Below are 21893 nucleotides of genomic sequence, written 5' to 3' on the forward strand. Positions count from 1 at the left end.
TGAGATATTGATCCCCTCAACATGCTGCAGGTGGGGAAGGTGGATAGCCGGCAGGGCTGGGGTACTTAGAAACCTCAGGCCTTTGCCTCAGGCCACAAGGAGAGAGTACAGCAGGCAGAGTCAAGCATTGCAGGGAGTGGTATAGATCAAACTTTCATCAGAGTCTTCAGATTCTAAAGAACTCTGATTCAGTAATTCTACTTCAGAAATTATATTTCAAAGAGATGTTTTAAAATGCAGAAAAATTGTATAAAAATATTAACTTTGTCATTATGTATAATAGCAAAAACCAGAAAGCAACCTGAGCGAATTACGAAAGAAATTATGGCACATTCAAAGAACAGAATTCTATGAGGTTTTTTTAAATGTGCAAGAGGAGTTTGTAATGACATGTAAAATATTAGCAAGTTAGAAGGAATCTGTATAATTTCATAGAAGGTATTATAATTATATACAATACAAGCTAAATATGCAAGTTATATAAATGTGTATTATGTACATACATTTTTCATAAAGTACATATATACTTTACTTATATATTCTATAAAATATATACAATTTAAAGAATTTAAAACATATATATAATGAATAGAATTTATAACATAATTCTTTTGGGCAAAGAAAGCATAAAATAAAGATTGAAAACTGAGTAAGCAGGAAACTGGTCTGTCTTGCCTCTGAGCCTTTTCCTACTGCCCCTAACTCTTCCCCTCAGTCCCCCTCATCTTTTATATTTCACCAAACAAGATTTCCTTTGAGAAGTCTTTCCAGCCTCTTTCAGGCCATTCAGAGCTGTGGTCTCATAGCATCACACACTTCCTCTCTGACATTTTATAAAAACAGAAGCCATCTCGCTACTGTCATAAAATGAACTGAGAACAACCACAGCTAAAACAAAGTCTACACTCTCCTGTAGGCACTGTGAATTCTGTTCTTGGATCAAATTGGACCATCAAAAGCCTACATACATATACCATGTGAATTTAATCTCATGGAAAATCCAGTTCCTCATGATAGATTTTAACATCACCTACCTGGCCCTTACTGAAGTCTGTTGTGGATGAAATTGGCTAGTGTATTTCAAATAAGAAATAAAAATATAGATATGGTGTGTTGCATGTATTTAACATGCTACAGGATCAATTTCTCTGAGAATTCAGTGTAGAGAAAGCTTGAATTCCCTACAGGGATTGGCAGGCTACTTCTTTTATGATAATGAGAAATGTATAATGTTCCCCTTTTGGCCCTTTCTGATGCCAAGAAGCTCAGAATGAAATGTGAACATCAATCAATAAATATACTGATGCTTATGAATGAAAAAATTGATTCTCCTTTTCTTAAGCTCAAGCTTCCTACTTTAATTACATTTTATTTCATTGTTTCACTGTTGTTTGTTCTATTTTATTTCTGATCATTCTAATTTATTCTCAAAGTCTTTTGTCTCAATGTATACATATCTTATTGTGAAACTATTGAAATTGGTTGAGGAAAACATTATAAAAAATACATAAGAAAATGTTTATGATCTTTTTTTTTCTCACAAATGTATATTTTAAAAAGAGGAGGTTGAAAGTCACCATTAAGAGAATGAAAAGGAAACACTGACAGGGAAACTATACTTGCAATACATGTATTTGACAATTGCTTTATATCATTTAGAATAAAATATGAAGAATAAGAATCATTACAAATAAATACACCCAATCAAGCCAAGAGAAAAGGAGGCAAAAGTCTAGAAAGGCACTTCACAAAAGACAACCAAATGGCCAATAAATAAATTAAAAAGCCTTAAACTCCATTAGTCTGAATAAAAATGAATATTAAATCCACAATGAGATAACATTATACACCCACTAGAATACCTAAAATGCAAAATAAAGAAAATAGTAGTTATCGATGATATTATAGAGCAAATGGTACTCTTATTCAGAGCTGGCAGGAGTTTAAATTTGAAAGCTCAATTTTGAAAATGGTTTTTATATAGTTACTAAAGCAAACATATGCAAACCCTAGGACCCAGCAACCTGGACATTCTTACATATGTTGTCCAAAAATAGGTACTAGAAAGAAGAACAGAGCTGGAGGTATTATGCTCTCTGACTTCAGACTATACTACAAAGCTACAGTAATCAAAACAGTATGATACTGGCAAAAACAAACAAACGAACAAACAAACAAAAAGAGACACACAGATACATGGAAAAGAATAGAGAGCCCAGAAGTAAACCCATGCACTTATGGTAGATTAATCTATCACAAAGAAGGCAAGATACACAATGGAGAAAAGACAGTCTCTTCGATAAGTGGTGCTGGGAAAACTGGACAGTTACATGTAAAAAAATTAGAACATTTTCTTGCACCACATACAAAAATAAATTTTAAATGGTTTAAAGACCTAAATGTAAGACCAGAAACCATAAAACTCCTAGAAGAAAATACAGGCAGTATGCTGTTTGACATAGATTTAGCATTTTTTTATTTTAGCAAATTTACCCAATTTAAAAAATGGGCAAAAGAACTGAATAGACATTTTTCTGAAGAAGACATACATACAAATGGCCAACAGGCACATGAAAAGATGCTCAATGTTGTTAATCATCAGAGAAATGCAAATCAAAACAACGAGATATCACCTCACACATATCAGAAAGGTTATCATCAGAAAGACCATAAATAACAAATGCTGGCGAGGATGTGGAGAAAAGGAACCCTTGTATGCTGTTGGTGAGAATGTAAATTGGTGCAGCCACTGTGGAAAACGGTACAGAGGTTCATCAAAAAACTGAAAATAGAACTACCATATGATCCAGCAATTACACCCTGGGTATATACTGGAAGAAAATGAAAACACTAATCCAAAAAGATACATGTATCCCAATGTTCATAACAACATTATTTACAATTGCCAAGATATGGAAGCAAACTAAGTGTCCATCAACAGATGGATGGATAAAAAAGATGTGGTACATATATAAAATAGACTACTATTCAGCCATAAAAAAGAATGAGATTTTGTCACTTGCAACAACATGGATGGACCAGGAGGGTATTATGCTTAGTGAAATAATTCAGACGGAGAAAGACAAATACTGCCTGTTATCACATGGAATATTGTCTGTTATACATGGAATCTAAGAAATAAAACAAACTAGTGAATATAACAAAAAAGAAACTGACTCACAGATATAGAGAACAAATTAGTTGCTACCAGTGGGGTGAGGGAAGGGGAGAATGAGCAAAGTAGGGGTAGGGGATTAAGAGGCACAAGCTACTATGTATAAAATAAAGGACATAGTCCTTGGCACAGGGAATGGACACTGGCACAGGGTATTTAGCCAATATTTTACGATAACTATAAATGAAGTATAATCTTTAAAAATTGTGAATCACCAGGTTGTACATCTGAAACTTACATAATATTGTACATCAACTATACCTCAGTTTAAAAAAAATACTAGAATTTTCCTAGTAGCACTATTTGTAAGTCTTAACCTAGAAGTCGCATAAATACTCATCGACACAGGAATGGATCAATAAATTATGTTATATTCCCATGTGAAAATAGTAGAAAGAAATGAGTATTAAGGATCTATGATCATATGCAGTAATGTGGGTGAATTTCACAATGGTGATTCCAGAAGTCAGACATAAAACAACTACATACTCTATGATTCCATGAATATAAGCAGAAATCTGTTGACAGAAGTTGGGATAAGGTTAGCTTAGGGTGTATATGGGCAGTGACTGGAAAGGTCCTGAAGGGGTTTTGTGGTGTTGGTAAGGTTTCTTGATGTGGGTTCTGCCTACACCAGTGTGTTTGGTTTAATATTTATCAAGTGATATGTGTACATTTTCCACTTGCATGTTATGCATCTACCAAAGTCTAAAAAAAGTGATCAAGAGAGGATTGTTCTCAGTTAGAAAAATCTAGTAATATAGCATACATTCTTTGCTCTGCCATTTAATAGGTGACCCACAACAACAAAAAATTAAATTTTCTGAGATTTATATGCTGAATGGAAAAAAAAAAAGTCTGCCCTGACTCCTCATAGGATTGCTCAGAAACAGAAATGGAATAGAGATGATGAGCCTTATCACATATTAAAGCATACACAAAGCCACTACCATTAATATACATATAGCACTGGCAGAGCATTCTAATTAAATAGGCAGATATTTTTTTATAATCCAGTTTAACTATATGTGAAAGGTAATGCAACAACTTTTGACCAATTTGGAAAAAATATAATAAAATTTATACCTCACTTCTTAAACCAAAATGAATTAAGATGAAGTAAAGCTTTAAAATAAAACATTGAAATTATAAGAGGACTAGCGAAAAAAAGGTTAAAATTTTCCCCGTAATATGAAATAGGAGAGAGCTTTACTAAGCCAAGCCACTTAAACATTTTACAATGGGCATGTATAACTTTAATAAGAAGCTAATTAAAAATGGCATAAAACATTTCTAAATTATTCTCATTCCTATATTTTATACTTATTTAATACCATTAGCATTTCCTTGAAGTTGCTAATTTGAAGATGATTGCTAATTATAGTATAAAACATGGTCATTCATTAATTCATTTGACAAAAAATAATAGCTTCTACTATGTGCCAGGAACTTTTCTAGAGCTGGATATGCAGCAGTGAGTGAAACAGTAATAATTCCCTGCCCTCAAGGAGCTTACGCTGTAGTGGAAGAAGACATAGGATAAACTAGATTAATATTAGAGAGTGATCAGTGTCTATGGAAAAATACAACAAAGGGAAAGAAGATGGGTGTGCTGAAACAGGGATGGAGGGGGTTATTAAGAGGCTGACATTTTAAATAGTCGGAGAGGCCTCACTAAAAAGTTAGTTTTTTGAACAAATATTTGAAGGATCAAGAGATGGTGATATGTAGGGGGAAATATATTTCAGGCAGAGGGAACAGGAAGGGCAGAGGTACTGAGGCAGCTGTGTAACTGGTATATTCAAGAAACTGCAAGGAAACTATTGTGGATGGAACAGAACGAGGGAGGGAGGAAGTACTAAGTTATACATATAAAGAAGAAATGGCAGCTAGATTACATAGTGCTTTAAAGGAGCTTAAAAACTTCAGCTTTACACTAAGATGAGCCACCTGAGTATCTGAAGTGATCAATGTCATCATCTGGCTGAGTTTTAAAGGGAACTTCTGAGCTCCTCAATTGGAGGAGGGTGGTTTAAAAAAAACAAACTAAAGACAGATGACAGTTATAACAACAGGAGGAAAACGGTGAGATAACAGAAAAGTGTAGAATTGCTTTACTTCATTCATCAAATATTTATTGAGTACATTGTTAGGTGCTGTTAGGATGAAAAAAATGACTTGGACACAGATTCTGCCCTCACAGGGAATTTACTTGAGGAGGTAAAACATGGGTAGACATAACTCTAATACATGGTAGAAAACAATGAACAAAAATAAGTTTCCATCTTGGTTGAGAAAGAGAATTAGGGGAGTCATCTTGAAGCAGTTGGTCTTTTAGCTGGCTGCAAAAATATAAGCTCCTTGATGGCATGCATTTAGCCTCTTCCTTACTGCTAGATTTCCAGCACCTAAAAGAGTGTATGGCACAGTCAGTGATCATTTGTTACCTAATGACTGAAGGGATTTGTGTTTGCAGATATGTAGGGAGAAGGGCATTGAAGCAAAGGGAACAACACAAGCAAAATCAAAGCAATGAAGAGTTACAGTTTAATTTGGTGGAAGCAAATGAGAATAGTGGGAGATGAAATTAAATCCATAGAATAGGGTTAGATTACAGAAGGCCTTGCTGGTCTTGTGGAGGTTCCCTGATTTTTTGCTATAAGAACCAGTGATCTCCAAAAGCTTTCAACAATAATAAGAGAACTTTGTACTGGAAGGATAAGTGTAATAGTACTGATAGTTGATTGAGGCAATCAACTGATTGGTGAATGGAGTCTAGAGACCAGTTTAGATGATACTGCCAAAACCTAGACAAAAGGTAATGAGGGTCTCAATGAGGTTATTGTCACTTGGTCCCTTCGTCATTAGCACTTCCACTGTCCTAAGTAGGTATTTGTAAGCCTTACCATGGATGTGCACTTATTTGTACTGTAACTATTTTACTTGTGTCTCTTCTTTTCTTTTCTAGCAATATTTAACTCTCACGGTGGACACTTCGAATAAACCCCAAATTTCTGTTCTTCCTTTTGCTACAGTAATGAAATACCTCAAGTTTTAGCTGAACACAGAGCTACCTGTCAGAGACTACATTTCCCAGTCTCTCCTGTAAGTGGTTGTTGCCATAAGCCTAGGTTTGGCAATGGATTTGAGCAAAAGTGATGAGTGCAGCTTCTGGAACATGCTGCTTGCTCTCCATTTCTTCCTACTTTTTCTTGCAGGTTGCTCCTTACTCATTTTTCTCTCCTCTTGCATGAAGTAGGTGTTGGAGATTATGCTCTTTTGGAACGATATAACTCTTAGCCCTTTTCCTGAGGGAACAGGTATGGGGGCCTAGAGTTGCTGCAAGGGTCAGTCTTTCATAGGCTTTTGCAAAAAGGGAAAATATAGGCCTATGACTAAACTCTGGCCAGTGGGATGTGAATGAAAGTGGGGTGCTGTGTCTGGGTCATGCTCATAAAAGGAAGCACTCTGTTTCTTATTTCCTCCATCCTGAGAGTAGGGATTTGACCCTGGTGATGGTGAGCTCACCTGGACTCAGGGCATCACCCTGCAGGATGCAAAATAAGAATATACAAGGCTCCTAAGTCCCTGGACCTATCTCATGGGGAAGTGGTGCCCAGTCTCCATGAATTGCCTACAAACTTGGACTCTGAGAGAACTTCCATCTTAGTTAAACTATTGTTATTTGGTCACCGTTACAGCAGCCAAATCGATATCTTAATATATAATTTATAAATACTGACCATTGCTCCTATGTGTTGAATGAATTAGTAAGCATAAAAGTTTCTATATAAATAAAGTAATATTAAAGAATTATTTCTCCCATTCCCATAAACTTTGAGCATAAAACATCTATAGTCTACTGAAAAGGAAAGATGTAGTATAAAGCTTCAGTTGAAGTCAACATCTCATTCATCATAACCTTGGGCCCATATCCTAACTTGCTTTATGATAAGGTAGGTTAGCACAGAAAGCAACTACCATCTGTTGAGAAGAAGCCAATACAACACTGGGTTACTGGTTTCTGGTTATAGGTTCTATCAGACCACAAACAAGGCCTTTAAAGGGAAAATAAACTAGGAAATCTTCAAATTCTGCATCTCCTATCATTCTTTTGAGTCAAACATTATAATAATATGAATTTGATTATTATTCTCTGATTGCAGGACTTCTCATTGCTTGTTTCTATACAGAATGCAACAACAATTTCGCATAGGTAAAGTAAAGGAATTACTTACAGTTGAAGAACACTTGACATCGGGCTTTAAAAAAAAAACTAGCTACTTACATTTATCATTATTTTGTAAATAATTTTGCATTCACATACATAGATTATGACTGTTTAAGGATTTCGGCTTGCACAGCCCACCAGATCATATCTGTCTATGATCAAGCTTGTATACTTATATTACTAAAGCACCCTCAGTGAAACATTGGGAGTCTCCATATACCTCCTTAGGATATAGTTCTACAAGTCTTTTGGGGAAGTGCAATGGAATGGTGACTTATTTAATTAGTGAGTGTTGGAAAGAGGAACTGATGGCAAGCCCTAACACTAGAAAAGTGGTTTGAGGGTTGGCTTTTGGAACAAGGAGTTGCAATTAAGAAAAGCTGGACAGGGCTTCCTTGGTGGCGCAGTGGTTGAGTGTCTGCCTGCTGATGCAGGGGACACGGGTTCATGCTCCAGTCCGGGAGGATCCCACGTGCCGCAGAGCGGCAGGGCCCGTGAGCCATGGCCGCTGGGCCTGCATGTCCGGAGCCTGTGCTTTGCAGCGGGAGAGGCCACAGCGGTGAGAGGCCCGCGTGCCGCAAAAAAAAAAAAAAAGAAAAGCTGGACAATCCCACTACTGGGCACATACCCTGAGAAAACCATAATTCAAAAAGAGTCATGTACCACAATGCTCATTACAGCTCTATTTACAATAGCCAGGACATGGAAGCAACCTAAATGTCCATTGACAGATGAATGGATAAAGAAGATGTGGCACATATATACAATGGAATATTACTCAGCCACGAAAAGAAACGAAATTGAGTTATTTGTAGTCAGGTGGATGGACATAGAGACTGTCACACAGAGTGAAGTAAGTCAGAAAGAGAAAAACAAATACCGTATGCTAATGCATATATATGGAATCTAAAAAAAAACAAAAAACAAAAATGGTTCTGAAGAACCTAGGGGTGGGACAGGATTAAAGACACAGATATGGAGAATGGACTTGAGGACATGGTGGGGGGGAAGGGTAAGCTGGGACGAAATGAGAGAGTGGCATGGACATATATACATGTGAGAAGCAGCCGCATAGCACAGGGAGATCAGCTCGGTGCTTTGTGACCACCTAGAGGGGTGGGATAGGGAGGGTGGGAGGGAGGGAGACACAAGAGGGAAGAGATATGGGAACATATGTATATGTATAACTGATTCACTTTGTTATAAAGCAGAAACTAACACACCATTGTAAAGCAATTATACTCCAGTAAAGATGTTAAAAAAAAGAAAAGAAAAGCTGGAGATTGGCATGTTATTTTCTGAATAGAAATAAACCTTAGGAAAGAGGGGTGTTTTGACCATGTAATGCTGAAAGGTCTACACTGTCGAGGGCAGAAATGTTGAAATGTTAATATTGGATACGAAAAGGAAGGGTTTTATTTCCTGTACCACTGAAGTTAGTTTGTATAAACAGTCTCTCTCTTTTATCAAGACTTGACCATTGCTGTTAGTGGTGGCTCTCCTTGGAGTTTTAAGGACTCAGACTTTGTTTTGCTGATCCCAAATCCCCAGATCTATGCTGAGCAAGTTCTCAGATTTAAAAAAACAAACAAAAAACAATCAAACAAAAAAACTATTGTTGACTGAATGAATGAATGGATGAATAATGTTCGCATCTAACAATTATGATTTCCACTAAATGAAGTGAAAGAATGACTCATCCTCTTTTGAGGATCCCGAAGGAGACATAAATATTACACTAAGGGATTTTCCTTAAGTATATGGAAACAAAAAGATAATTTATCTCAAATAAGTTGTTTATAATGAAGGCTGCTTCATAATCAATTTTTTTGTTTGAGTCTTGTAAGCATATTTGTTACATTTGTCAGTACTGAAATACTTGATTTTCCAGAATTATGACTTTAGGCGCAAAGCTATGTTTTTTAAAAAGAAAACGTGATTATAAATGTAGGTTTAGAAAAAAAAGAATCTGACCAATTTTTTACATGTCTTTGAAGAAATATAACATTGAAAAAAATCACTAAAATTATAATCATATATACTGTTTAGAAGAAAAAAAGAAATAATTAGCTTGAATGTTATGGTATTCTGTGTTGCTGATAAATGAGTCATATTGACTCCCATGACCACATATACATGCAAAAGGACTGCAGTTTCAACAAGCAGAAAGTTTTAGCCTATTTCTAAGAATTTTAACTATTGCAATTCAACTGACACACATTCTGATAACCAGAATTTCATTTTGTGTAGCAACATGGCAATCTGGCCTCAGCATCTAAAGGTGATCTGTTTCATTCCTGTATTTTAAGGATGTGGTTTAGGAATAAGGTATTAGGTTTGCAACATTTATGTAAAACGAATAATGTGACACTGGAAAGCAATGCTCTTCATTTAACATAATGAGTTGCTCTACAATAAGTCAGATCCTCCCAGAGTGTAAATTATACAAATTTGAAAGCTGCATTTATTATTGAATATCTCATTCACAGACAAGTGATTACTCAGTAGTAAAACCTGGTGTAGTATACCAAATTAAAAGTTTTTTTTTTAAACTATCATGCACAAACCCAAACCATTTGTGTGCAGTTTAAAACTTTTCCTCCTAAGGAAACTATTGAGAATATTGAGAATAGTTGATTTTTACTACCACAAAACAGTAGAAATGAAATATGAATTGTATTAATAGGCAGAGATACTTGAACAGAAGCTTGGATTGTTTAAAATTAATAGTTTAAAAGATCTATCTGGAAATAGACTTCTTATTAAGTTGCCTTTTAGGACTCTAACATGCGATTTTGTGAGAGTGTTGTTAGAAGAAATGCTAGGATATTCTAAAAATTTCTAGGTTGATTGATGAAATTTCTTACTGTTAATTAATGAGTTTATGTTCCCAGCTGTACATCAGCACATGTTAAATTTTGCAAGAGAGTTTATGATTTCTAAGAACTCTCCTTCTATAAGGCCTTTTGCTGAGTGAGACAGTTTAGGAATCAACAAGTAAAGGGGATCTTTCTTCTTTGTGTAAATAGCTTAAGAGTAAATTTAGGTGGTCTAGAAACCGTGAGTTATTAGGAAGGCGCTTAGAAACGGGCACAGTACGTCAGCTGCCCGAGATCCCTTCTAGCAGCCTAGCCTGGACCTCCACACTCTGTTGGGCACCGTCTGTTACTGGCCGAGTAATTGCCATTTTTGGCAAAGACCACCCTAGATATGGGCTCAGAATCCATCCTAGGGCTAGCCATCCTCTACAACCTGGTGTCCCCTGATTCGGAGCGAGTACATTCAATTCAGGAAGATCACTTACGACTGAGTTTTTCATCATGGCTTTGACTGTGAAGCCCTCAGAAACCAGGGAGTGAGGCTGGTGCACCGGGAGCGGCAGCTTGGTCCTCTTCGGCATCTTGTCTGGGCATTTGTTTAAGCTCAGGGTCTCTTTTTCTGCCACCATCTTCCTAGAAAATGTCTTGTTCTCATAAAACGTGTAGTAAAAGAATCAGTGAGTTTTACGGATGTGAGAAGGAGGTCGGGAAAAAATGTAAAAAGGCGCGTTACTGGTAGAATTTCACGCCCTCGTAGTGCCCAAGTTGATCCAGATGTTTGGCAGCTCCCAGGTGAAGGGAGTTGAGGGGAGGGGAGGGGCGGGAAGAGGGCAGGACAGAGGCTAGAGCCGCAACTAGCTTCCAAAGGTAACCCTCCCGGTTGCTAAGCGACACGTCAACACTGCGGCCGAACGACCCTTCCTCTCGGTGACGGACGTTTCCTAGGCCTCAGGCCGGAAGGGCGGCGGGCGGGGGCGGCAGCGACCGACCTGAGGAGAGACTACGCATTAAAACTACGACTCCCAGAAGGCCTCGGGCTAAGCCCCCTTTGCGCATGCGCGCCCCCACGAGCGGGCGCGGGGCACAGGCTTCCTGCACGATTTAACCCGGGAGTGTCGCTCGTGTGAGGCGCAGGCGGCCGCTGGCGTGCGTGTAGGCCCTTGCTCGCCCGGCAGCCTCCAACTGCCCAGTGGCCATGATAGGTACGTGGGTACCTGACAGGTACAGCCTCTCTGCGCCGCCTCGCGCCCAGCTGTTGCGCCGCGCCGGGCCTCGGCTGACAGGGACGCCGGGGTGCTGCCCGTGTCCGCTGTCCGTGGCAGGGTGTCGGTGTCCGCGTCATCCTCAGCCTGCGCCGCCGGCTCCCCGGTGCCCGCCGTGGCCCTGGAGAATAAGTGTGTGTGTGTCCTAAGCCCCCACCCGGCCCTCGTTTGACGGGCTTCCCCCCTGGAGCCAACTTGGCGAGGGACCCTGGCGTGCGCCTCGGCGCTGCCCGAGGCGAAGGCTGCGTCCCGCGGTCTGTCAGCGAGCGCACAGCCCGCCGGACCTCTAGGGGCTGTGGGAAGGCCCCGCCTTCCGCCCCGGTTTCCGTCCCTCAGGGCGCTTGGGAGGCGGTCTTGCCGCTTAGGACAGATTGGGACCCACTCTCCGGAGAACTCTTTAAGGGAAACGCTCGCGAAGCGCTAAGCTCTAATGGACAGTGCCTAGGGACGATGGTTGAGGTCAAAACAAATTCCTGCAGATGGATTTAAACTTCTTGCTCCCTTGGGTTTTGTCTTCTAAATCTCTCCCTAGAGGTCTGAGTTGAAAGAATAATTGAGTCAGTGATAACAAGGATCAAAACTTTCGCATAGTGAACTAACGATTCATTTTGCAAAAACAAAACAAAACAAAAAAACCACTTTTTTTAATACACAGAAGGCCCTAGGTGCATTTATGTGAATAAAGCTTTGGAAGTGGCTGTTAGAGTTCTTATAAACCCTGTAATATGTAAGATTAGAAAAGTTCCTGTCTTCCAGGATTGTTAAGCCAAAAGTTATTTTAAGGGTTATCTCTGAAAATTAATGGAAACGCACAGTGTGATTACAAAACATTGATGTTTGGGGAGATTATTATGACAGATTTCCTGTAGATCATGTATTGGTTTGGTGAGTTTATTTGGGGATTATTCTTGAATGGGCACCACTTACAAAACGCAGGTACATCTGAAGTCAGATGTCATCTATCCAAGAAGATAGAAGGTGATTTTTAAAAATATATAAGTTTGTATGCACTGATAAAACTTACATCTTTTATTTATTAAACGAATGTTGAAGTGTAAAACGTTTTATCCGTCACTAGGAGAATCATGCCAGCTAACTGACACTGTGTTTGCAACAATGATAAAACCTAAGGACGTTGTCCAATTTTTCTTACCTTTCTAGCATGGTATGATTGTTGGTGAAGCTATATACAGGCAAGAATTTAAGATCTAAAAATCATCACTTAATTCTAAATTGTTATCTAATAGACGATTATATAGATAACTTTGTTAGAATGAACTATGTTTATGCAGTTTAGTTTGTTTGGGATTTAGGAACACAGGAAGGAAGCGTATTATCTTTAGATTTGGTGATTAGACATTTATTAATAACTGGTAGTGATGTGGAGAATGTAAGGTGGATTTTTAAAAGTGTTCTTTCTCATACTCCAGCTATTGTTTGACACAGTGCAAATAAGTGTATTACAACATAAATAAATCCATGCTCCCTCCCAGGAAAAGTACCTTACTTGTTAAAACCATGTGGACAATGTACAATAAATTATACAGCTAGTCAACTACTTGCATTGCCTAATTCGGTCAATGGGTACATTTTAATAAAAATCTTAATTGCCAATTTTGGAGTTGGTTCAGTTGAATAATGCCAAAGGTAAGTGAAAGTGGGAGCAATTGAAGGAAAATCTTGGAGTGATATTTCCCGTTTCTGACTAAACTTTGGAGCCAGGAAAGGCCTTATTTATAGTCTATATCCAATGATATACTGGAGATTAAAATATACATTAATATATATCTGGGGACTATTTTATTTTTGTTAAAGACGTGTGCTGCTCAGAACTTGCCCCTTTTGTGCCTATGCTGTCTTTAATTGCTACACATTCTTTAAAGCTAACAGTACTCTTCTACTTTATGTAAATCTCAGCTCACTTTTAAGGAAAAACAAAAATTGCATTTCTTGGTAGAATAGGAGTAAGGGGGATTGACTGTTGCCTCACTACCAGTAAAATTACCTTTTTTTGCTTTCTCAAAATTCAGGATTCTTTCTTGGCACAGAGACAGTTTCAAAAGTACTTACATTTTCCAGTTAGATTATGATTAATATGTTAAATGCCCTGACTCAGACAGCTATAGAAATATAATTTAAGTGGGTGAAAAATTATGACGTTTTGAGAAATATGGAGAGGATGTTAAGATAATATAAAGCATAATAAAAACTTAAGAGAATTCAACTTAGAAAAATGTAATTTTTGGTACCTCTCTTAAAATTATATTTCACCCTTTTTTAAAATTACCATTTTTGTGTGTTTAAAATTGAATTTTAATAGTAATATTTGTGGTATATTCTATATGTATATTGTATAGAACTGGATTTAGGTATTTAAGTAGTATCAGATGTTAAAGTGCATGGATATATATATAACCATGTTGCCAATTTTGAAATTCAAACCCAATGTCTTAAAAATGATTTTTGAGTGATTTAAAAAATAATTAGAACATAATCTCTTCTGTATCTTGTTTAACTTAACATCTCTTAGAAGACTTACAAACCTGCATGTACAGATCCACCCTACAGTGATTCCTGTCTAGTATTTAGTGGATGTACATAACTTATGCAGGTACTCTCCAATAAATGAGCATACAGTAGGTTTACAGACAGTTGCTGTCATCAGGAAGGTTTGTGTCCATATCATTTCATTTGCATATGTAAGCCTATATGTAAAGTAAAAATATTATTACAGTTTCTAAGTGGATTTTCTAGCTAAAGGGTTTGTAGACTTTGAATTTTGCTAGGGATTTCCAAATTGTTTAAAATAAATTACACTGTTTTACATTTCTATCTGCCATAACAAGGTAGCAAAGAGCTGTCCTACTCCTCTGAGCTGAAAAATTACAAAAAGACATCCTTCCCAGAACTGACCCAGCATTCAACAGCAAAGCACCTACTGGGTTTCCCCTCACTCTCCAAAGACATTGCCTTCGAACAGTGCACAAGGTGCACAACTGTCCTTAATGGCCCTGCCCCCCTTCCCCTTCAACAATGTTTATAAGAGTGTCCACGTTCCCTCTGTGTACCATAAAATTTTTTATTTTTGTCTTTCTGATAGATGAAGAACAGTATATTTTAATTTTTAAAATGAATCTTATGAAGAAAAAACCTTCACAACCTTCACTTCTCATTTTATAATGCTTTATTTTCATGAAAGCAGATTCAATAATTGAGTATCTACTGTGTGCCCAGTACTGTTCCAGGTGCCAGGGATACATAAGTTAAAAAAAACAAAAAACAAAAAACACCCCACCGTCATGAATGTACAGTCTCACTGTACTGTTTGCCCACAAATCTGCATGTTTGTTTTAAAGCTTGTATGCAGTGAATTTTAAAGTCTCAGAATTTATATTTTAGTTAAATATACTGTCTACTGCTACTTGCTCTGCCATTTCAATAATTTTAGATGAGAAGTGACCCTGCATCTAAGTACCCAAGGTAGGCTCTGAAAGCTGTTTATAATGAGGTACAATTGTGTCACAAAAGAAGTTCTAAGTTTTTGCATAGATTTCATGTAATTATGTACAGTTCTTCTTTGGGTCCAAAGGCTCTAGAATGATGACTCTATGCCCTTTTCAACTTTGGAACTATTTCTAAGGATTTTTTTGAAGTCTACATTTTTTTGAAACCTCATGGCTTCATTGCTTGAAAATGATACAATGAAGGTACTTTGTATTAAGATATGCAAATCTATTTCTACCTCCAAAGCTTCTTTGAAAAATTCAGAAAAGAAGGTTCTTCTTACTTGGTAATGTTTCATATTCATGAAAGCAGTTTCAACGCAGAATACTTTATTCTGTTAGCTTTTAGTTTCTTGATCAGTGGAAATTGTTTCTTACCTGCTGTTTCTTCAGCCTTTAATTGTGGCCCAGTGCTTATATAGTGTTTCTGTTTTAATTTTCATTTAATGAGCTTATTTTAAATGCTTCTTTGTAGTAATCTGAACGGTTTCTTTCTTAAATTTTTTAATATTAAAGAAAGAGATTTATGTTGCAGCTCACCTTCCTGTCTTATTTACTTATATGCTTGGTCACGTATTGAGACCATCTTAGGACATTTGTATTTTTAAGAGTGTTGATGGGTTCTTGATGATTTCTCCAGTTGACTCTTACTGTAAAACTTGAATAGGGTTCCCCATAAAGGATAATTTTAGAGCCCTTCACATCAGAAGTGAGAAGAATCTCTGTGTACAGCACATAGCAACCTTCCCCATCCCTTAAACCCCCACCCCTATCAAATTAGGGGAAAAAAGTGGTGATTAGGGAACTAATACTGGTGTTCCAATTGAAACATGTTCATTATTTATCCATGTAATTGATGAATGCACCAGTTATTCCTACTATTAAGTGTTTTTTGAACTTTCAGTGAATAAATAATATTACCTGAGATGAAGCCCTTTGCAGTTACATCGTCATTTTTAAGCTTATTCAGAGTAGATCCATTTTCCAGAACATGGAAAGACAGGAATTAGACACCTGAAATTCACTCAGTATTAACATGGAGAAATGGGACTGAGGTTTGTAATGTGTGTGTTTCGGAGGTGAACCTTTGGTTGTAGCGTCTACCTGTACTCTCCCTTTTTCCTTCCCTCAATTTCTTCTTCCCCGCACTCTTTGCTTTTGTCAGAAGCTGGACTTTTAATGTTTCATTCCTTAGCTCACAGAAGCAGCTGCTTTCTGACTAATTAAAGAGGTGAACTCTTTCCTTGCTTGCCTCTGGGGTTTCCACAGGGCTTGGTTGGTTATACAAGTGTTCCTGAGGGTCATGACTGGAATTGCGTGACTAAACAAACCAGGACCACCATGGCTTTTCCCATAGACATTCTCTTGACAGGGAGTTGTCTGCAGTAAAACTACTCGTAGGCCCAGCAAATGCATTTTGTTTTGAGGGGAATCTGGTCCTGATTACATTTTTTCCCTTGAGCCAGAGTTTTGGGGATTGAGGAAGCTTGGACTGGCTTGAGGATAGGGCAGGATTTAAGCTTACTTGTCTGGAGAAATAAAGACTTAATAATAACAATTCATGCTCTAGGTCTTCTCTCTACCTGTAAACTATGGCTTGAAGTCCTTTCCAGCTCCCTGGTGACTCCTCAGGGAGTGAGAGGTACAGATTTAAACACAACTGGGGCAGCATTATCTGAGTTGCTGCTTATCTGGGATGCTGATCACAAGCAGATGTAGACTGCACAAGTCGGTTGGCATCCACTAAGTCTGGATATATGTGTGACAATGTCTAAAGATGTTTTTAAATGAAGATGGCTTGAATTCATACTGTTGGAGGGAATTGTGTGTGTTTTACTGTGCAGTCAGTTTGGACATAGTTATATGATATAAACAGAAAGGGATATATAGTGGAGGTCTGATATTTGCTTCCTACTGTTGTTCATTGAGGAACTGGTGACATGCCCAGTCAGTGGTAGGTAAGGGAATTTCTTCCTTTATTATGGTCCTCTCTAGAGTTTTCTTCTTTTTTTATTGCCTCTGTGTGTGTATGTATGTGTGTGTGTGTTTGTACGTTTCTTACTACATGCACATTTTCTTATCAAATGTATTGAATTTTTTTCCCCATCAGCTTGATTTCAAGAAAGTCATCAGATTATCTTATTCATAGTTTATATTGCTGGAGTTTCACACGGGGTCTGTATCCTCGCCTTTATACCCTGGCAATTGGGTACTGTTTAGTACTGCAACACGTTTTATAACTCTTTTTTTGGGGGGGGGCGGTGAGGGGAAGCTCTAGAATTATTTGTACTTGGGTTTTAACATCTAAGGAACTTCTCTGTTGAGTCCAGTTATGGTTGTCACAATTATTCGTGTATAAATTTTTAAACATCTCTTCTGGCTACTGTACTCAATTTAATCATATTATGCCCAGTAGAATGCAAGTTATGCAGGTAAAGTTAGTCAGAGAAGGGTGGAAATGCCATTTGAGGTCTGGTTTCTGGGGTGACATGATTTCTTTTTTTTTTGTCCTCAACAAATGTTGACAACAGGATGATTAACATTAATGACCTAAGATTGATAAATATGTGTGAATTCTTTAATAGTTAAGAAAGATTTTTTTTAATTAATATAAGAACTGTCTTAGCATAAATGAGAACTAGATAGCTGTTTTTAAAAAACATCTTTATTGGAATATAATTGCTTTACAATGGTGTGTTAGTTTCTGATTTATTTATTTATTTTTGGCTGCGTTGGGTCTGTGTTGCTGCGCGCGGGCTTTCTCTAGTTGCGGCCAGTGGGCTTCAGTAGTTTAGCACGCGGGCTCTAGAGCGCAAGCTTAGTAATTGTGACACACGGGCTTAATTGCTCCGCGGCATGTGGGATCTTCCCGGACCAGGGCTGGAACCCGTGTCCCCTGCAATGGCAGGCGGATTCTTAACCACTGCGCCACCAGGGAAGCCCCTCGTTTCTGCTTTATAATAAAGTGAATCAGCTATACATATACATATATCCCCATATCTCCTCCCTCTTGCGTCTCCCTACTTCCCACCCTCCCTATCCCACCCCTCTAGGTGGTCACAAAGCACGGAGCTGATCTCCCTGTGCTATGCAGCTGCTTCTCACTAGCTATCTGTTTTACATTTGGCAGTATATATAAGCCCATGCCACTCTCTCACTTCGTCCCAGCTTACCGGTCCCCCTCCCTGTGTCCTCAAGTGCATTCTCTACATCTGTGTCTTTATTCCTGTCCTGCCCCTGGGTTCTTCAGAATCTTTTTTTTTTTCTTTTTTACATTCCATATATATGTGTTAGCATACGGTATTTGTTCTTCTCTTTCTGACTTACTTCACTCTGTATTACAGACTCTAGGTCCATCCACCTCACTACAAATAACTCAATTTTGTTTCTTTCTATGGCTGAGTAGTATTCCACTGTATATATGTGCCACATCTTTATCCATTCATCCATTTACATTTAAGGTAGTTACCGATACGTATGTTCCTATGACCATTTTCTTAATTGTTTTGGGTTTGGGTTTTCTTGTAGGTCTTTTCCTTCTCTTGTGTTTCCTGCCTAGAGAAGTTCCTTTAGCATTTGCTGTAGAGCTGGTTTGGTGGTGCTGAATTCTCTCAGCTTTTGCTTGTCTATAAAGGTTTTAATTTCTTTGTTGAATCTGAATCAGATCCTTGCTGGATAGAGTAATCTTAGTTGTAGGTTCTTCCCTTTCATCACTTTAAATATGTCCTGCCACTCCCTCTGGCTTGCAGAGTTCCTGCTGAAAGATCAATTGTTAACCTTATGGAGAGTCCCTTGTATGTTATTTATTGTTTTTCCCTTGTTGCTTTTAATATTTTTTCTTTGTATTTAATTTTTGATAGTTTGATTAATATGTGTCTTGGCGTTTTCCTTCTTGGATTTATCCTGTATGGGACTCTGTATGCTTCCTGGACTTGATTAACTTTTTCCTTTCCCATATTAGGGAAGCTTTCAACTATAATCTCTTCAGATATTTTCTCAGTCCCTTTCTTTGTCTCTTCTTCTTCTGGGACCCCTATAATTCGAATGTTGGTGTGTTTAATGTTGTCCCAGAGGTCTCTGAGACTGTCCTCAATTGTTTTCATTCTTTTTTCTTTCTACTGCTCTGCAGTAGTTATTTCCACTATTTTATCTTCCAGGCCACTTATCCATTCTTCTGCCTCAGTTTTTCTGCTATTGATTCCTGGTAGAGAATTTTAAATTTCGTTTATATTGTTGTTCATCATTGTTTGTTTGCTCTTTAGTTCTTCTAGGTCCCTGTTAAACGTTTCTTGTATTTTCTCCATTGTATTTCCCAGATTTTGGATCATCTTTACTATCATTACTCTGAATTCTTTTTCAAGTAGACTGCCTATTTCCTCTGCATTTGTTTGGTCTGGTGGGTTTTTACCTTGCTCCTTCATCTGCTGTGTATTTCTCTGTCTTCTCATTTTGCTTAACTTACTGTGTTCGGGGTCTCCTTTTCGCAGGCTGCAGGTTGTAGTTCCCGTTGTTTTCGGTGTCTGCCCCCACTGGCTAATGTTGGTTCAGTGGGTTGTGTAGGCTTCCTGGTGGAGGGGACTAGTGCCTGTGTTCTGGTGGATGAGGCTGGATCTTCAATTTCTGGTGGGCAGGACCATGTCCAATAGTGTGTTTGGGGTGTCTGTGACCTTATTATGATTTTAGGCAGCCTCCCTGCTAATGGGTGGGGTTGTATTCCTGTCTTGCTAGTTGTTTGGCATAGGGTGTCCAGCACTGTAGCTTGCTGTTCATTGAATGGAGCTGGGTCTTCACGTTGAGATGGAGCTCTCTTTGAGAGCTTTCTCTGTTTGATATTATGTGGAGCCAGGAGGTCTCTGGTGGACCAATCTCCTGAACTCAGCTCTCCCACCTCAGAGGCACAGGCCTGACACCTGGCTGTAGCACCAAGACCCTGTCAGCCACACGGCTCTAGGCTCCAGCTCCAGTGTTCAGAGTCTGATATGCCAGGCACTGCCTTGAGGGTTCCGCGCCCTGCACTCTGGCTGCTCCCAGTCTCTCACTATGTAGCTTTAAGTGCTATTTATATATGTAAAAATATTGGGAAGTATACCTCAAAATTATTATCTTTGGGTCGTGGGATTTTTTTTTACTGTGGTTTTCTGAGTTTTTTCACCTCTTCAGCATTAAGCATGTAGTATTTTGGAAATACAAAAAAAGCAATGGTGTTATAATCCTAGTCTTAAGGATAGGACACATGTATCACTGGTTGGTATATATGTAGAACTGATTACACTTTTGTGACAAATTGTCAAATAAATTAGTAATGGTAGCATACTTGTAGTAATTTCATGTTCTTGTCATAAAAGTAGCGTTTTCAGAAAAACAAATATTAGTACCATAATTTCACTTTTCATTTTTTTCAATAACATTATACACTATCGAGGCATGGCAATACAATCACTGTATTAGCTTCCTACTGCTGCTATAACAAGTTAGCATAAGTTTGGTGGCTTAAAACAACACAAATATATTCTCTTACAGTTCTGGAGGCCACAAGTCCAAAATGAGTTTTAAGGGGCCAAAATCCAGTTGTTAGCAGGACTAGTTCCTTCTGGCAGCTTCAGTGGAGAATCCTCTTCCATTTTTACAGGGTGCTGGCTCCTTGGCTCCTGGCTGCCTCACTCCAGTCTCTGTTTCTGTGGTCATATTGCCTTCTCTTTTACTGTAGTCAAATCTCCCTTTGCCTGCCTCTTATAAGAACACTTGTGATTACATTTGGGGGCCACCAAGATAACCTCCCATCCCCAAATCCTTAATTTAATTGCATATGCAAGGTCCTTTTGCCATATAAGGTCACATTTACAGGTTTCAGGGGTTAGGTTATGGACATTTTGAGGTGGTCTTTTCAACCTACCACAGTCACCATTAAGCCTTCACCATTTGAAATCTGGTGTTAAAGTGTCTTATTATGAAGTAAGGATGATGGATACAGGACATCGAATTGACAGCTATATAACTTGATTTTTCCTTTCCTGAGGTCATTTAATGACAATGCAATAATGTTACACATGAGGAATCTAGTAGTGTGTGTGTGTGTGTGTGTGTGTGTGTGTGTGTATGTGTATGTGTGTGGACTAGTTGATAAAGCTGGCCAAGGACGTAACTCACTTTTCAAGGTAGTTTTCCCAGGTGCCAAAAGAACATGTGGCCACACTCCAGGACTGAAATGGTGAATTACAGCTGGGTAATTTGCTGTACCAGGTTGCTCATTTGTATCCTGTAGAGCAGGGGAAGCTTTGTTATGCTTTTGAGAGAAATACGACTTCACACAACAACACGTGATCAGGCAAAGTAGGAGCAAATAACCATTTTGTGTACATTTTGATTTCTGTTTTGCCAGTTCACTATGAATGTTAGACACCTAATGCTCCAGTGGGATGGTTTAACATTGTCCTGCTCTTTGTAAATAATCACTAATCTGACTTGGTTAGAAATACACAGCCGAGATGTTTTAAATAAATTCTAGTAAAGTTATGAAGGGCAAAAAAGAATCAACCTTAATTTGCTTCATTTTTAAAAAGGTGTCAGTATAGAATTTGTTTTCATGAGGCAGTTTTAGCTGAAATATTTGGAAAATATTCCATTATGCATTTAGTACAGTTAGGAGAAACTCTAAAGGAAGTATGGAATACATTTTTTAAATAGATGTAAAATTTGATTTGTAAGAAAAGAAAAAGTTCATTTTTATTGGAAAAAAGAAGAAAATAAATGTTAACTTCAATAAACATTTATTGAGACCCTAAGTTATGACCTGAGATACCACTGAGTCTCCAAAACTAAATGCGGAAGTCACAGTTTCGTGAAGATGCTGTGTACACCTGCAAAGCAATGATCAGCAGTAACAGAAGCTATAATGGAAGCATG

The 21893-nt window shown here is 38.1% G+C and overlaps 2 protein-coding genes across 3 annotated transcripts in view; one reads left to right on the plus strand and one right to left on the minus strand.

Moving 5' to 3' along the window:
* Positions 1 to 11163, minus strand: part of PACRG (parkin coregulated) — a 530295-nt gene extending 519132 nt beyond the window's left edge. The window contains exon 1 of the mRNA XM_032650624.1: positions 10711 to 11163. Coding sequence (XP_032506515.1) covers positions 10711 to 10854 — 144 coding nt within the window. The 5' untranslated portion in view covers positions 10855 to 11163. The remainder of the gene's footprint in view (positions 1 to 10710) is intronic.
* Positions 11164 to 11320: 157 nt separating this feature from the next.
* PRKN (parkin RBR E3 ubiquitin protein ligase) overlaps positions 11321 to 21893 on the plus strand; it is a 1284475-nt gene continuing 1273902 nt past the window's right edge. For both annotated transcript variants that reach the window (XM_032651607.1, XM_032651608.1), the window contains exon 1: positions 11321 to 11427. In XM_032651607.1, coding sequence (XP_032507498.1) covers positions 11421 to 11427 — 7 coding nt within the window. In that variant the 5' untranslated portion in view covers positions 11321 to 11420. The remainder of the gene's footprint in view (positions 11428 to 21893) is intronic.

The sequence above is a fragment of the Phocoena sinus genome, chromosome 12 (genome assembly GCF_008692025.1).
Source record: "Phocoena sinus isolate mPhoSin1 chromosome 12, mPhoSin1.pri, whole genome shotgun sequence".
In the NCBI taxonomy this organism is placed as follows: Eukaryota; Metazoa; Chordata; class Mammalia; order Artiodactyla; family Phocoenidae; genus Phocoena; species Phocoena sinus.